The sequence below is a fragment of the Microplitis demolitor genome, chromosome 9, assembly GCF_026212275.2.
Source record: "Microplitis demolitor isolate Queensland-Clemson2020A chromosome 9, iyMicDemo2.1a, whole genome shotgun sequence".
Classification (NCBI taxonomy): domain Eukaryota; kingdom Metazoa; phylum Arthropoda; class Insecta; order Hymenoptera; family Braconidae; genus Microplitis; species Microplitis demolitor.
In genome coordinates, this window is record NC_068553.1 from 863,516 (window position 1) to 881,373 (window position 17,858).

Below are 17,858 nucleotides of genomic sequence, written 5' to 3' on the forward strand. Positions count from 1 at the left end.
AAAAAAAATAAAGTCCATGGGATGTCTCTGCGATAATAAAAATAAAAAAAATGAAATTTGGTATCAGCGAAAAGGATCTCGAGTTAAATTTGTGCCTTTTGATAGTTTCAGATCTTTTACGCGATCGCCAGTTCAATGTCGAGACGTTTTATAAATAATTATTAATATATATATAAATTAACCGACAAAAGATGTCGCTGCGATTTTATAAAATTAGTGAGATAAAAATAAATAAATATTTGTAGATCAGACAGTTAATTTCCGAGCGTCAATTAAAGACATCAGCCCTTGGGTGAACCCTCAGAATTAAATGACTTTTGTCGTGTCTTAATCGCAGTTTATATATTTTATAAATAAAATATATCAGACGACTAATAAAAAAAAATTTCACCGTTGATTTTTTTTTCGAACCCCATGATTATAAAATTATCGAAATCAATAAGTCTGGGTATTACCCGATTCATCTTATCAAACTTCAATGATAATTAAAATAAATAAAATATACGAGTCAATTAGTAAAATTTTAATTAACAATTAAATTAAAATGATTTTTTATAAATTTGATATTCTTTTACTCCGATAGTGACTGCGAATTGGTCATAAATTTAAAATTTTAAAAACTTTTCTGTTACTAAAAATAAAAAATGACATACTTACAGTAGCCGAAAATTTAAATTCAAAAAAATTCAATTGTCACTAATTTAAATTTTAAAAAAGTTGACGCCATTTAAATAATTGCAAAAATAAATTTAAAAAAGTGAGTAAATAAATATAAAAACATAACCTCAAAAATGAATAAATATATGAAATATATATAGATTTCTCGACAATAATTACCTGTCAGGTAGTTTTCCCATGGTCGGGTATAAATTGTCCTAACTAAATCACTTGTAAAAATTGATTGATATTTAAAAGATCATGGGTTAAAACCATAACTAGATTTGGTTAAAATACTTTTAAAAAATACAAGAGTCCATGACCGCGTGGTCGAGGACACTGGCCACTTACATGGATTGACCATACAGGAGTATTATAGGTATTCATGTCCGTGTTTAGTATGTACATATGGTAAATGTGATGTTCGGTTGGTATGTAGTTTTATTTTTTTATTTTTACGTTAGATGTCAGCTCCGTTGATTTTAGAATCTAAAATTAAACCAAAATTTATTTGCCAGCGATTGAACACAAGCAGGAAAGAAACGTTTTACCAAAAATTATTCAGATATGAGCAAAAAAAAAAAACCAAAATGATTTGAAAATATTTGCAAACATTTTTTAAGTTGTTCGAAAATAGAACAATAAATAAATATATATTTGGAACTAAAATTTGGAATGAAAATCAAAAGTCTTGTACAAAGACTTATCAATAACTTTGTGTTATGTTGTACTTCAAGAATTGTGCAAGAATATTGAAGATATCTTGCTCAAGGTGCATTGGCACACTGTCTTGATCTAATCTTGCGCGAGAAATAACTTGCATATACTAACGCACTTCTTGCACCAGACCTGCTGAAGAAGTGTCATATTGCACTTCTGTTTCTGTTACGTTATCCCTTCAATTGGCATACGATACAAGATCCTGAGGTAAAGTGACAGAGATAGAAGTGACATGTATAAATAGTGTAGTATGACACTTCTTGAGCAGATCCTGCGCAAGATGTGCGTTAGTATCTGCAATTAATTTCTGTAACAAGACTCACTCAAGATACGCTTAAGTAACTTTGTTAACACATCTTGAGCAAGGCATCTTCGATATTCTTTTGTACAATGTGCAAGTACGGCAGCAATCTTGTCTTAGAATCTTGCATTAATATCTTGTGACAGATTAATCATCATTATATATAATAAAACTAAGTTGATAAAATGTGCGTGCCGATAAAACTTAAAAAGGAGTCCCAGCACGATAAAGGGACTTATATAGTGTGATAGCCCTTTATTCCCTCTCGAACAAGAAAGTTCCCGTTTTAACCTAAAGGGTGTGTCTTTAAAGATATAAGGGCTTTTTCAACCCTTCAACTTGGAAAGTAAGTGTAGTGGCGCCATCTGTTGTCGAGTAGTTGAACTTCATTCATTGTCCAAAGTGGCGCCATCTGTCGTCGAATAGTTGAATTTCATTCATTGTACACAATATGGACTTAAAAGAACGATTATTTGGGGCGCGAAATTTAAAATTCCAATTTCAATAAAGTCTTAAATTACATTTGTTACTATAATAAAGTTATTAAATTTTGTGTATTTATACAGCAGTAGCTAACTTATATGATGAAGTTAAAGCGACTTCATTCTATAATATAGAAATATTCTAGAGATAAGATTAAAAAGATAAAAAATTAATTTTAAGTGACATTCGACATTCAAATATTTTAGACCCTATCAAATCGTTTTCGAAATTTTTAGAACAGTCCAGAAAATTACATACATTAATAAGTACACTACCAGAAAAAAAAACCCAGCGAAGCGGGTGTTCGCATCTAGTAGGTATATAAAGACGCAGTCACTGAAAGATCTTCCGCAAGATACTTTTATAAAAATAGTACAAGACTACTATCAGATTTTCTTATATACGTCATTTTGGGCAAGTATATGTAGTATCTATCAAAAGATTCATGTGATCAGTGCCTTGCATTTTGTAACGGAAATTGTCACACGGGTTATTGTTCCGTCACTTGGGCATATTCACCAATTAAAATTTCGGGATTGAACAAACATTAATAAAAATTTTGATGGTATGACAAAACGATCATATAATAAATACCTACCTAATAATTTTACCCCCACAAATTGCATTTTGTATCCATAAGAGCAATTGTTATAACTCATCTTCCATCGCGCACTTGCTGATAGGTTATCTGGAAACAGTACGCACAAAATTGGATAATCTCTAAGCAAACATAGGTGCAGCTGCTCATCCAAACAATGGCCTGAATTGAGTACACAAGTGATTTATCAACAAATTAATACAAATGACACATTATTAATTAAATTTATTTAATTACAAAAAATACATTACATAATACAACTAGTCTCTTAAAATTACCGACAATAATTAACAATATAAAGACCTATCGGAATGGATATATTTAAAATAATAACTTACTTTCCCACGAAATAGAAAACTTTTAAACCTTCTGTTGAGTAATAATTAATAATTCATAACAACCGATAAATTCGTGGAAGAAATATCATCTAAAATGATCACAATTCAAGATGACCACATATAGAAATAAGTTTTTTGCCAGTGCGGCAAGTACTTGGCAACGGGATCAGTAATAAATCTAGCAAATGGCACAGTATTGCTCATCGAACTCAACAATGAATTGATCTTATCTTTACTACAGTTGTCATAAAATGGCGACCTCAGTATGTACAGCAATAGATTTATTTTACGCTTAATAATCTCTTGCTTCTCGTCATTGTTATACTTAACGTTCTTTGATTCCTTGGAAATAATGTAGAGACTGAATGCATCTAAAGTGAGCGCAGTAGCCCAAGGTAGCCAGTTTTTATTCCCTTTGACCATCAGTGTCGTCAAATGAATCAGGGGTTTCATGATATAGAGTGTCTATAAAGTTTTATTAATTAAAATAACTGACTATTTTGATTGGAAGGGTCTAAGGGCAAAAATTACCTCAGATATCATTAGATTTTTAAGTGAACTCGGGTCGGGAGAGTCTACATTATACTCATCACCATACAAAGGCGTCAATTTTGACCACTGACCGGTTTCTAGAGGTCCTGGATAATGGACGCTTCGTACTACAGCTCCAGTACGCTTCAATTGGTAGCCTTCTTTAGGTATATGCTCGTTGCGTATAATCTTATTTAGCTTCTCGCGATTCAAAGGTGGGATTGCTGGGTTTTGGACTATACGCTCTTTATTTTTGTGAACGAGAAGAAGTCTTAATATTGCTCTAGACAAAATAGTTTTAATTAATAACTACATGGAGAAAAAAATATCGTGACCAGCACAATACAGTTTCTGATCGTTAGGATATTCGATAAACTATAAGTCTTTTTAATTCTAACTGCTTTATTCTTTCGCTATTAAAATCAATTTCTGAAAATTTTTTTTCAAGATGGTACTATAATCGCATTCGCGCCGCGCTACTTTTTGAACAGTTTTGACAGAAAAAAAAATTCATCGGATTTTGTCAGCCAAAAGAAAAGGAAGTAAAAATTTTTCCAGCTTTGTGACGAAATTCCCTAACTTTTCCCTGATTTTTCTAGTATATTTATTAGGGTGTTTCAAAAAAAAAAATTTTTTTTTCTTATGGTCTCAAAAGTTAGTCTTCGGTATAAAATCCTTCTAAAAGAGCAACTCAAAATCTCAATTTACTAAGAGCTCGTTTTAAAAACGTGGTATATTAAAAATTTTTTTTATTTCGATAATTATTTTCTGCTTTTTAGTTTTGTGTGAGTGAAATTTTGAAATCGATTTTAAAGACCTGAATAAGATAATGACGGAGACATGCGACGAAGTTCAGGTTTATTTCAGTTTCTTTTCACTTAATCAAATCTGAAATAGAAAATCGCTATTTCTATCTACCAATTTATCAAACTCATTATTTATAAGATTTATACTTCAAAATATTAAAACAAATCAAAGCCAGATTCTTTATAGTTAAAAATTTTGAATATCTGACTCTATTCATGGTGCTGGAGGTCCTAGTCGTCACATTCTTTCTATCTTCTTCATTGTATTTTCATTACACGGTGTTTATTAATCTGTCATCCAGTTGTGAGCTATATTCAAGAATATAACTCACCCAGAAATTAGTTTTAAATTAATTATAAAAAATTCGTAATGAACAAACAAACGAATATGAATTATTTATTCGATTTTTTTTCATTTGTTTTTGTTTTTTTAATTTTTTTCTTCCTCTTCTAGTGCTTTTCCTTTTCATTTATAAAAAAATTTTTTTTTTCTTGCATTGTCATCTAATTTTGAGCTTTGTTCCAAATTTCAAGTCTCTAGCTCATCGAGAAGTTACTTTGAAATCAATTACAAAATTCCACCCGAACAGACATACATGAAAGCGAGTTAATAAAAATGTGGTAAAATAAATAACTTACTTAACAGATTGTATGATAAATATAATAATCCATTTTCCATAATTTCCCCACAACTTTTTAGCAGTGACTTCAAATAATGCCTCAGTATACTCGATAATTGTCAACCATATTCTTATTTGAGATTGAAATTCCGGCAATTTTAAATGTTTGTACTTAATACTGTATATCAAACGATCATTCAATAATATCAATAAATTTGGCATTGAATAAATAAATTCACTAGCAAGCGAAGAGTTTGAAAAACGTCCTAAAAAAAAAAAAAGTTTGAAATTTATAAAATAATCAAATTCATAAATAAGTTAATAAATAAACGAACCTGCTGTAAAATATGACAGACATCTTATTGTACTTTCAATGTCACCAATTACTTGTGGTTTTGTTGATATCCATTGTTTATAAATACTTAAATATGAAGAATTAATTGGTACCGATTGACTGACCATTTTTAAAAATATAATTTACTTAAAAGAAGGAAAGAAAATAAAAAGTTTGTCTACTTATATTTTAAAATTAATTATTTATTATTTATTACCATCGGTATTTACTATTTTAATTATTCAATTATTTGTGGAGGTTAAAAGTCCGGTGATGTTTTTTTCTCTAATACAGAATAAAATATGTGAGTTTACATGTAACGTAAAGTTGTAACATCGAATTCGATTAATCGAACAATCGACTTTTTTGTTTCGATTGTCGATATTTTTTAGTCGATTGTAAAGGATTCAATTAATTGAAAAAAAATCGATTTCAATTTTTAAAAACGATTTTTTCACACCGGTTGCTTCAAAAATAGCTTTCATTCAAGTTTGTTATGAAAATATAAATTTTTTGTTTCAAATTCAGAAATATTATTTTTCGGTGAAACTCTATTACAATAAAATATTTTTTTTGGTCAGATAAAAATCAATTTGTAAATAATAATAGTAACAAATAACTTCATGATAATTTACACTGTAAAATTCTATAGAAAAAAAAAATTATTATAATTTCTAAATGTTATGGTAACCATTCCCATAATATTATGGTAACTATTCCCATAATATTATGGTAACTATTCCCATAATATTATGGTAACTATTTCCATAATATTATAGTAACCATTACCATAATATTATAGTAACCATTACCATAATATTATGGTTACCATTTCCATAATAATGTAGTAACCACTACCCTAATAGGATGGTAACCATTCCCATAATATTATAGTAACCATCTCCATAATATTTAATAACCATTCCCATAATATTATAGTAACCATTACCATAATATTACGGTAACCATTTCCATAATAATGTAGTAACCACTACCCTAATAGTATGGTAACCATTCCCATAATATTATAGTAACCATTCCCATAATATTATAGTAACCATCTCCATAATATTTAATAACTATTCCCATAATATTATAGTAACCATTCCCATAATATTATAGTAACCATTACCATAATATTACGGTAACCATTTCCATAATAATGTAGTAACCACTACCCTAATAGTATGGTAACCATTCCCATAATATTATAGTAACCATTCCCATAATATTATAGTAACCATCTCCATAATATTATGGTAACTATTCCCATAATATTATAGTAACCATTCCCATAATATTATAGTAACCATTACCATAATATTATGGTAACCATTTCCATAATAATGTAGTAACCACTACCCTAATAGTATGGTAACCATTCCCATAATATTATAGTAACCATTCCCATAATATTATAGTAACCATCTCCATAATATTATGGTAACTATTCCCATAATATTATAGTAACCATTCCCATAATATTATGGTAACCATCCCCATAATATTATGGTAACTGTTCCTATAATATTATGGTAACGATTACCATAATATTATAGTAACCATTACCAGAGGTACATAGTAACGATTACCATAATTCCATAGGAACTATTCCGATACCATATGGGAATTATACCCATAATTATGGGAATGGTTACCATAATATATATGGGTGCCGTTCCTTTAATCAACATTTCAACAAAACCGGTTACCATGCAGTATGGGAACCATTCCCATAATATATTGTAACTGTTACTATTATTTTCTCTCCGTGTATTATTTATTAATTTTTAATATTCTGTTTTTTTCCGTGTATCAACGTTTTTTGTTTATTATGATTCCCTTTAGTAGAAAAAACCTCAAAACTTCCCAAGAAAATTTTATTTTCACCTGTGCGAATTTAGTGTCTCATCGAAGAAATTGCGAAATCAAAATGACCTGGATTGATAGGTCGACGTTAGGTCCGTATAGGTCCACCAAAATTATCGGTATGTCCCCTATAGTTTTTTTATGAATAATTTTTGAAATTTTCGAAAAAAAAAATTTCAATTTAGCATGAAAAACTAAAGACCAATACGGACCTAATGATAAGGAATGCAAAAATGATTAAATTTATTGGTTTCTTTCTGAATGAGGTGCTAAATTGAAATTTTTTTTCTGGTAATATTATGGTAATCGTTAACATAATATTATAGGAACAGTTACCATAATATTATGGGGATGGTTACCATAATATTATGGGAATGGTTACTATAATATTATGGGAATGGTTACTATAATATTGTGGGAATAGTTACCATAATATTATGGAAATGGGTACTATAATATTATGGAGATGGTTACTATAATATTATGGGAATGGTTACTATATTATTATGGGAATGGTTACTATAATATTATGGGAATAGTTACCATAATATTATGGGAATGGTTACTATAATATTATAGGAATGGTTACTATAATATTATGGGAATGGTTACTATATTATTATGGGAATGGTTACTATAATATTATGGGAATAGTTACCATAATATTATGGAGATGGTTACTATAATATTATGGGAATGGTTACTATATTATTATGGGAATGGTTACTATAATATTATGGGAATAGTTACCATAATATTATGGAGATGGTTACTATAATATTATGGGAATGGTTACTATATTATTATGGGAATGGTTACTATAATATTATGGGAATAGTTACCATAATATTATGGGAATGGTTACTATAATATTATAGGAATGGTTACTATAATATTATGGGAATGGTTACTATATTATTATGGGAATGGTTACTATAATATTATGGGAATAGTTACCATAATATTATGGAGATGGTTACTATAATATTATGGGAATGGTTACTATATTATTATGGGAATGGTTACTATAATATTATGGGAATAGTTACCATAATATTATGGAGATGGTTACTATAATATTATGGGAATGGTTACTATATTATTATGGGAATGGTTACTATAATATTATGGGAATAGTTACCATAATATTATGGAGATGGTTACTATAATATTATGGGAATGGTTACTATATTATTATGGGAATGGTTACTATAATATTATGGGAATAGTTACCATAATATTATGGAGATGGTTACTATAATATTATGGGAATGGTTACTATATTATTATGGGAATGGTTACTATAATATTATGGGAATAGTTACCATAATATTATGGAGATGGTTACTATAATATTATGGGAATGGTTACTATATTATTATGGGAATGGTTACTATAATATTATGGGAATAGTTACCATAATATTATGGAGATGGTTACTATAATATTATGGGAATGGTTACCATACTATTAGGGTAGTGGTTACTACATTATGCTGACGTTGCCAAATTTTCTAAAGCCGATAACACAGAGTACAATTTGCCGATGTCCCTCCTAACTCTCCTCGTTGTTAAAGCAGAAGTAGGGGAAGTAGGGTAAGCTCTTTAATATAAGTGGGAGAAAAATAATAACATGAATATGTGAAGACAAAGTGCGCATGACATCGCGTACATGATAAGTACATATGCACTGATCACTGACAGCTAGCAGTTTCCAGTAGTCAATGTACGACTTGCGTATGACGTTAACTTGTATATAAATATGTATCATTTTGTTAGCACCGATTCTTTGTACGTTTAATATAATTAGCAATAAGTTAACTTTATTATACAGTGACATATAAATATACATATATAAATATATTTGTATTTGAGTTTTGTTGTCATCAGTAGTACATTCAACTTTTTGTAAAATCAAATAATTTTTTTACTTGTTTTCACTTTTTTGTGATTGTTTTATTTTTTAACAATGTCATCGCCAACGCAAGTTGTAAGTTTTTATATTTATTTACATGTATTAATTTTTAAATTCAATTATTATTATCAGAATTTACTTAGTTTTACTTGTAAAAAAAAAAATTTTTATTAATAATTTTTTTAAAACGGCGTTCAAGGGAAATAACTCATTAAATATTGAGCTTAGGTGAAAATTTATAGGGACCTTTTTTGTAGGAAATTTAATTTTAAACAAATTTGTAATTACATATTTTTTTTGTATCTTATATATTTTTGCTGGAATTGTAGTTTAAGGTACTTGATTTATAGATTCCAAAAAAAATCCCATGAGATTTTTTATTAAAAACTAAAAATTTCGGAAAAATTATTTAAGATACAGATAAAATTTTTTTATAAAATTTTTAAGAAAATTTAATTTTATATTAAATATATATCAATACTTCTTTGAGTTAATTTAATAATTTACGAGTAATTTTAATTTGAAAATATCAATTCGTAAATTCGATGACAAAATCGCATATGATATATTTTTAATTTATAATTATGAATTCTGGTTAAACTATTAAAGGTACGATGAAAATATCTCAATATTATTTAATAGGAAATTTAATTTTGTAAAAAAAAGTTTTTATGATTTTTTATGTAAACTCAATAGTTTAATTAGAAATTTAAATTTTAGCGGTCACATTTTCGGAGCGAATCATAACGGTCACAAAGGATCTATAGGACCCCGGCGTCTTTGATCGGTTGTAGAAATCAAGTATCCATTTTTATCATAAATTTTAATTTTGCAAAAAAAAACAGTTACGAGAAAAAAGTAAAAAAAGTGACTTTTTGCATAAAAAATTTGTGACGGACGATTTTTAATATTTTTAACTAAATCTTGTGGCAAATCATTGGGAAATAAATGTACTTTGACATGGAGTTGATAAAAAATTCAACTTTTCAAAAAAAAATATTTATTTTAAAAATTAAAGTCAAAAATTCGCCATAGGAAATTTCAAAATTATCAATAAAAAAGTGTAATTGGTTTTTTAAAATAATCTCTGTAAATATCGAGTTTTCCTAAAATTTGCAAAAATCCTTTTTTGTAGCGCTTTAAATTCTCTACAAGAATGATATCGTGTCTTTTTTCGAAAAACCGAATATTTATTGAGATATTTAGAGTTTAAAATAGTCTAGGGTCTTTTTTTTAAATTCGACCGTTTGAAAAAAACCAAAAAAAATTTTTAAATTAAACAATTTAATGGAAAATGAACCTACTTCGTCATAGAATTGATAAAAAATTTCAATTTTGAAAAAACAGTCTACATAGATCTCCTCAGATCTACATCGAGCAAAATAATTCAAAAATTAAATCCGAATTTTTACCCCGCAAAAATTATTAATAAACCTGTGATTGGTTTTTTCCAAATATCTCTGTTAATATTTAGTTTTCGAAAAAATAACAAGAGACCTTTTTTGTAGCGCATTGAATTTTCTACAAAAATGTATTCTATGTTTTTTTTCAAAATCTTAATATTTAGTAAGATATTCGGAGTTTAAAGTTGTCTGGTCTTCTTGTTCCAAGTGACCGCCAAAATTCAAATTAAAAAAAAAAAATAATTTTGTCATAATACTTGTAAAATAAAAATTAGTTACTTATTTATAATTTAATGAATAATTAACACTGATAAATTTTCATTTAAATTACAGTTAAAAAGCATAGGACCAAAATTAGTACCATTTTTCAAGAGTGCTTGCGTATATTTTGTATTACTGGCAGAACAACCGTCATTACTTACAGCTTGTTTCAAATGTTTACCAATAATTAGTCTAATATTTTTTGTTCTACTACATGGTATGAATTTATCTGATGAGTAAGTTTTTTTTAAATTAATCAAATATATTAATAAAATAATAATAATAATTACAATAAATAACCAATTAATATTTTTTTTTTATTATTAAAGGTATAAATTTTCCCGAAGAATATTGACAGGATTAATATTTAGTTGTTTAGGAGATGCTTTAATTGTCTGGCCAAATTTATTTGTCGCCGGTATGTCAATGTTTGCTATTGCACAGATTATGTATATAACTGCATTTGGTTTTGTACCGTTGAATTCAACGTTAGGAGCAATGATTTATGCTCTTTGTACTATAGGTAAGAACCATAAGAACTATTTATGGTTTTTTTTTAATTATTTACTTTTTTTTCTTTTGTTTTTTTAGTTATTTATATATTAATGCCAGGATTAAATGGTATATTAGCAATTGGTGTGCCAATATATACAACATTATTGGGTACAATGGCATGGCGAGCAATATCACGTGTCCGTTATTTTAAGGTAAGAAATATTCATTGCTATTTTCGTGTACGGTCCACTCGAGTCAAAGTTAAAAAGGTGATTTAAGCCTCCAAATCCTACATAAGGGTAAGGAGGTTTAAATCATCTTTTTAGAATATGAAGATCTATGCATTAGAAAGGTGATTTGAACGTAAACGTGGTAATTTTGTCCACTTTTACCAAGTTTAGGTTCAAATAATCTTTTTAAAAAGGTAAAACAAGCCTCCAGAGCCTAAATTTATAGATCGAGAGACTCTCATCGGATCGCGTACAATTGGTAAAGAAACAGAAGGAAAAAGGGGGCCACTAATTAGAAATGGCCAGCATGATCGAAAAAAATTTGAAATTTGAAAATTCAAAAAATAATTTCTTAGTAATAAATGTTTTGTTGTGAAGTGAAAAATAATAAAATTTAAAATATTAATAATAATAGCTAAAGTTATACAAGTAGGCGTTCGAATAGAATAGTACTGTCATTCGAAATTCGAATTGAATAATTAGAGCCTTTGACTTATTAGCATATGATTAATTAATTATTTTATGTGAACAATAAATGCGAATAATGTATTGGATAACGGAAACTGCCAAAGAAATTTAAAAAAACTGCTGAAAAATAATCTGCTGCTGCCGGGATTCGAAACCAAGACCTAACGAATATGAAGCACAACCACTGCCGCACTGCTACTCGGACGCTCACGATCAGTTGGAAATATCTTTATGTATTTAAAACGCAGATATTATTATAACAATAATATCATGCTAAAGAATTAAGCTCATTCGAAGTTACAGATTAAAAGTATGTAGGGCTTGGAGGGTTAAAACATCTTTTTAAAAAGGTGATCAAGTCCTCCATGCGCTTCGTTTAGGGTATTGAGGACTTGAGTAGCATTTTAAAATATATAATAGGCCTTAGAGGGTTAAAATACCATTTTAAAAAGGTAATTTACTCCTCCATAGGCTACTTTTAGGACATCGAGGACTTAAATGACATATTACATTAGCGGCAAGTCCAACATCAAAATAACTGAGGCTTTGGAAGTTCAAAATACTGTTTTAATTCGAACTCAGGGCAGGTCATTTGGACAGCCTCACCTATTTTTTTTCAATAACTGATTGTTAATCAAAATTTTTTCTTCCGTCCGCAAATCGTGAAAGTGATAGTTGTAATAGATGCTGCTGTTCCAATTTCTGCTGCTATTTGCCTCACTGTCTCAATAGAATTAGGTGCTGCGCAAATTATCACTCGTCGTTCCATTGGTGTTGTTGCGAATTTCGTTCGACTTTTGTAATTTTTTAAGCGTTAATTTTAATAAAAAATTGTTTTTTTTTTTCCATAAGGAACCATGGACATGGACGCAATTATGCAGTTGTATTGGGAGCATATTCTTCTTAATATCAGATACATTATTGGGTTTTCATCACTTTTATCATCCAGTTCCTTATGCAACGGTAAGCAATGAATAAAAAAAATTACAGTAATGATTGTATATTTTTTTCGTACAATCAGGAAAATTATAAGATATGATAGCGTACCTTTCGCGATAAGTAATGATTATTTATTTACACAAATAATAATTCAACACAAATCTTTATCTACGAAATATTTTTACATCTTGAGCTCATTGTTCGGAATGTGTCTGTTTAATTTAAAAATTTTTTTTGGTTTTTTTCAAACGGTCGAAATTAAAAAATAGACCCTAGACTATTTTAAACTCTAAATATCTCAATAAATATTCGGTTTTTCGAAAAAAGATACGATATCATTCTTGTAGAGAATTTAAAGCGTTACAAAAAAGGACTTTTGCAAATTTTAGGAAAACTCGATATTTACAGAGATAATTTTAAAAAACCAATTACACTTTTTTATTGATAATTTTGAAATTTCCTATGGCGAATTTTGGACTTTAATTCTTAAAATAAATATTTTTTTTTGAAAAGTTGAATTTTTTATCAACTCCATGTGAAAGTACATTTATTTCCCAATGATTTGCCACAAGATTTAGTTAAAAATATTAAAAATTGTCCGTTACACATTTTTTATGCAAAAAGTCACTTTTTTTACTTTTTTCTCGTAACTGTTTTTTTTTTGCAAAATTAAAATTTATGATAAAAATGGATACTGGCTTTTTAAAAAATGATTAAATAATATCGCGTGCCAAAAGGTAAAAGGGCGTATTGCTACAGATTAGTAGGGAATTATGCTGAAAGGACGTATAAAAAAATTTTATTTTGCCATTAGCTTTGAAATTTTTCGAAATGCAAAGATCTGCAAAAAAAAAAATTTTGGCATCCTTGAGCTCAAAGGGCGTATCTCAAGACATACGCCCTTTTACCTTTTGAAAAGTAGTGCCTAAAGGTAAAAGGGCGCATAAAAAAAAATTCTAGTTTTAATACAAAATACTGACAAATAATTTCACAAGACAAGTTAGATGAAAAAACACTCCTCCTACACTTTTTTTTTTAATTTATTAAAAATAAAATAACTGAAAAAAAAAATAAAATGAAAATATCAAATTTTCAATTGAATAAAAAATTTTTATAACGACTATAAAAAATAAAAATTTATTGACTTTTTCTTTAATCAGTGTTTTGGATTATGGATCCGTCATGAATCAGAATATATGAAAAAAAAAAAAAAAAAAAAATCCAAAGTACGTGCGACAGACACGGAGGAAGAGGGTATAGGAATCGTACCTAAATGAACCGGTTATTTCTGCTTTTTTTTTTTTCAATTTAGTATAAGAATTTTAAAATACTATTATAAACTCTAATAATTAACTGTGAAATAAAATAACATTCATACAATTTGCAGCATTTTTTTTTTTTTTTTTTTTTGAGACTTCGGCTAAGCTTTTTAATAAATTTTTTAGAAAAAAAATTTATACGCCCTTTTACCTTTTGGTCACAAAATTTTTAAATTCCTAAAGCTAAAAGGGCGCATAATTAAAGACATACGCCCTTTTACCTTTGGGAAAACAATATGTGATTTTCAAGCGTAGAAAATGTTTACTAATCAATTGGCGATGAAAAAAAAATTTATGCGCCCTTTTACCTTTGCAAAGGTAAAAGGGCGCATACATTGGTATACGCCCTTTTACTTTTTGGCACGCGATATAGTCAGTGTAATGTATGGATAATAATATAATGATATATTTATTATTAAGGTATCAATAATGTTGACCTACTACGCAGCGCAATTGGGTATCGCACTGAGTGCCGTTAATTCAAAAGAAAGTACCAAGACTGCGGTAGCTATTAAATAAATACACTATTTTATTAATAATAAACATAACAAACAATAACAACAATGATTATCATAGATACATGTATTAGTACTTTAATACCCATAATACAATAAGTTTATAATAGAAAAAAATATTAAATTTTATTTTTTGAATAGTTACCGTGCAATAGTTTTCCTTATTTTAAATTTTATCAAAGTAATTGTTGTTATCAAATATCATTATTCTAATTACTAATTATTGTTTGTAAAGCCAAGTTTAAGTATGTAGTAAACACATATATATAGAAAAATATAAATATATATATTTTTATGTAGTAAATTCTACATTGAGATCGAAAGTATTCATAATTTTTGAATATTCTATTAGTGGGGCGATAAATTTTATCTGGGTGATTTTTATCTACAATAGGGACCGTTATATTTTTTTGGATAAGATAAAATAGTATATTACAGAACAAGTGTTGTCAAAATTAATACTCGAGTTCGGGGTTAGGGAACGTGGGCGCCAGCGAGTCCTTGACGGATACGAATTATTGCTGTAGAAATGCCGTATTATTACGGTAGATATGTCGTATTAATATAAATGCCGTATTAATATAATAGAAATAACGTATTAAATCGGTAGAAATGCCATATGGAAGGGAGCGAAGTATATGGCGAAATATATAAAAAACTCAAATTAATATTCTACTATTTTTTAAACTTTTATTATTGTCATGTATTATTTGTTTTGAATTTCCCGGTTCACCTTACTCTACTCTAAAATAATTGTATTTTATATTTATTAAAATTTTTTATATTTACTTTCTTTATCGAAATATATATAATTCAATTTTCTGTGACAAAAATACAATTGCACTTTTTTATATATATCATTTTTTATATTTTGACTTTATAACGAAATTTTATTGTTTACACTGATTTTATGTATCTCTTACAATTATCGAGCATGATTTTTTGTAACCATCAGATGTCGTTTTCATCGCGCTCCCTGCTAATAAACTCTGCATAAACGCAGTATAATTGTGGTAGGAATACCCTAATAAAATTTCACAAATATACCGTATAAATATGGTAAAACTACTTGCTATCGACTACATTTATACTTTTTTAATACAGTGCTTGAACCGTATCATAAAAACTGCGACAGGTAAATTACCGTACTTTACGGTATTCGGAATAATTACGGTAAATTACGGTATTTTACAGTAACTTTCGGTATTTTACGGTGAAGGTACGGTAATTCACCGTAAATAAGTGAAGTATTTCACTGTGTTACGGTAAAAATGCCACAAATTGCAGTAAATTACCATATTTTACCGCGATTTGCTATAGAATACGGCAATTTTCCAGCAAAATACGGTATTTCGCGTTAAAGTACGAAAATTTGCCGCAACTCGCACCCGCTAGGAGTGTTACCAACCGAACAAGAATATTATACTCGATGTCACTAGTCGTTTGCGAAATTTTATATAGTGAATGCTTAAAATAAAAACGCTGTTAAATTTTTAAAGATGGCGTCATGCAGTCGCAATTATTATAATAATTCGTCTTTATAAAAATCAATGTTTTATTTAATTTGTTCAATTTATTCATTAAAATACAAAAAAATTTATTCAACTATTTATTTATTTAATTATGAAAAATTGAACCAAATATTCTGTCATTTAATCGAAATTAAAATCATATTTATAATTTATTGTTTTACTCATTAGCTAACATTAATTCTAACCTAACAAAAAGTCTAATACATATTTTATTTTATTTTAAAGTAAGGTTATAAACTTAAGGTGACGCATTATGACGATCTAAAGTCGTTTGTCGACAAATTTAAGGTTACGATCTAGAGAATTTTTTTTGCTAGTGATGTAGCTTCGAGTAAAGGCAAGTTCACCCGGGTAACCTATCTTGCACATTTCGTTAACTTGGACTACAGAGTAGGGATATGTCACACCCATTTTTTAAAATTTCGAGGAGAAGGGATGCACTAGTGTTTTAAAAAAAATATAACACTGCATCCGACCAATCAGAAATGATCAGAGTTCGATCAAAAAGGTTACGAGGCTGTTAGACATTTAAAAGCGTTTATTTTGAGCATAAATTATATAAAAAAAAAATTTTTATTCAATCACTGCTTACTTTTTGAATAAGTACTTTGAGAATTGAAAAAGTAGCAAATAAAAATGTTTTCTTTTTTCAAATTTTTGAAGTTTGGATAGTATATATTTTTTTTTTTTAGTATTGACGGTTCCTATAATAATCTATACTCGTTTCAAAAATTTTATTTTTAAAAAATATGACGAATAAAATTTCAAAAATATTTTTTTCTTACAAATTAGACTACTATCGAGTGTCATATATTGATACTGCCAAAAATAACCAAGTATTTAAAAAAAAAAAAAAAAAAAAAAAAAAAAAAAAAAAAAAAACAATTTTTTTTAATAGTTATAGAAATCAATTCATATATTCTTATAATTTTTGAAATTTATCTCTAAGTAGATATATATTAGTCATTACATTAATTTCAATATCAAAATATATGTATATTAGTATAGATAATAAGATAAAATAGTAGATGGTAAAAGAATAGATAGTAAATATTAATAGTGATATTGAGGGATAAGATTGATTTGAAAAATGTGATCTCGTTAATAAGTAACAAAGAAAAATTATGATTATTTTTAATTTCAAAAACTACAGAGAACCAATAAAATTTACGATGAAACCTGTGATTTCTCATAAGGCTCATACATACATTTTGATAAATTTTATAGACTGATAAAGGCTTGAGAACTGAATCGAGTATGTGTTTATTTTTAATTTTACTAATTAATGATAAAATATAGACATAATAATTAATTTAATGTACTAATAAAAAATTACTATCAATTATTATGATTATCTATGCACAGAAAAAGAAAATTTCTTATCCCAAGAAATATTCCCTTACGGACCCTATTTATGGCAGATTTATCGTAATTTTACTGTAATATACGGTGATCCACCCTAAAATACGGTAGTACAGTAATTCAGCGCGAATTACAGTAATCCAGCGTAAAATACCGATTTACT

At 27.9% G+C, this 17,858-nt stretch overlaps 3 protein-coding genes across 4 annotated transcripts in view; 1 reads left to right on the top strand and 2 right to left on the bottom strand.

Moving 5' to 3' along the window:
• The window catches only part of LOC103574749 (WAS/WASL-interacting protein family member 1), a 38,391-nt gene extending 37,383 nt beyond the window's left edge, over nt 1-1,008 (bottom strand). For both annotated transcript variants that reach the window (XM_014442258.1, XM_014442257.1), the window contains exon 1: nt 838-1,008. In XM_014442258.1, coding sequence (XP_014297744.1) covers nt 838-857 — 20 coding nt within the window. In that variant the 5' untranslated portion in view covers nt 858-1,008. The remainder of the gene's footprint in view (nt 1-837) is intronic.
• A 1,961-nt stretch (nt 1,009-2,969) lies between these two features.
• On the bottom strand, nt 2,970-5,690 carry LOC103574747 (peroxisomal membrane protein PEX16). Its single transcript, XM_008554256.1, has 5 exons — nt 5,606-5,690; nt 5,390-5,534; nt 5,074-5,320; nt 3,629-3,911; nt 2,970-3,562 (listed from the first exon to the last, which is right to left on the bottom strand). The coding sequence occupies exons 2-5, from the start codon at nt 5,514-5,516 to the stop codon at nt 3,203-3,205; spliced, it is 1,017 nt and encodes a 338-aa protein (XP_008552478.1). The 5' UTR covers nt 5,517-5,534; nt 5,606-5,690; the 3' UTR covers nt 2,970-3,202.
• A 3,291-nt stretch (nt 5,691-8,981) lies between these two features.
• LOC103574748 (lysoplasmalogenase-like protein TMEM86A) lies at nt 8,982-17,019 on the top strand. The gene is made up of 6 exons (XM_008554257.2): nt 8,982-9,246; nt 10,908-11,071; nt 11,165-11,358; nt 11,427-11,542; nt 12,881-12,991; nt 14,707-17,019. The coding sequence occupies exons 1-6, from the start codon at nt 9,226-9,228 to the stop codon at nt 14,803-14,805; spliced, it is 705 nt and encodes a 234-aa protein (XP_008552479.1). The 5' UTR covers nt 8,982-9,225; the 3' UTR covers nt 14,806-17,019.
• The last annotated feature ends 839 nt before the right edge of the window (nt 17,020-17,858 follow it).

Excerpts from the sequence above, each read along its gene's own strand:
- LOC103574748 (XM_008554257.2), top strand. The coding sequence starts at position 9,226 with ATGTCATCGCCAACGCAAGTT. Across the intron at positions 11,359-11,426 it reads TTATGCTCTTTGTACTATAG|TTATTTATATATTAATGCCA; the intron begins GTAAGAACCATA and ends TTGTTTTTTTAG. Across the intron at positions 12,992-14,706 it reads ATCCAGTTCCTTATGCAACG|GTATCAATAATGTTGACCTA; the intron begins GTAAGCAATGAA and ends TTTATTATTAAG.
- LOC103574747 (XM_008554256.1), bottom strand. The coding sequence starts at position 5,516 with ATGGTCAGTCAATCGGTACCAATTAATTCTTCATATTTAAGTATTTAT. Across the intron at positions 3,912-5,073 it reads TTTATCATACAATCTGTTAA|AGCAATATTAAGACTTCTTC; the intron begins GTAAGTTATTTA and ends TATTTTGTCTAG. Across the intron at positions 3,563-3,628 it reads AAAATCTAATGATATCTGAG|ACACTCTATATCATGAAACC; the intron begins GTAATTTTTGCC and ends AAAACTTTATAG.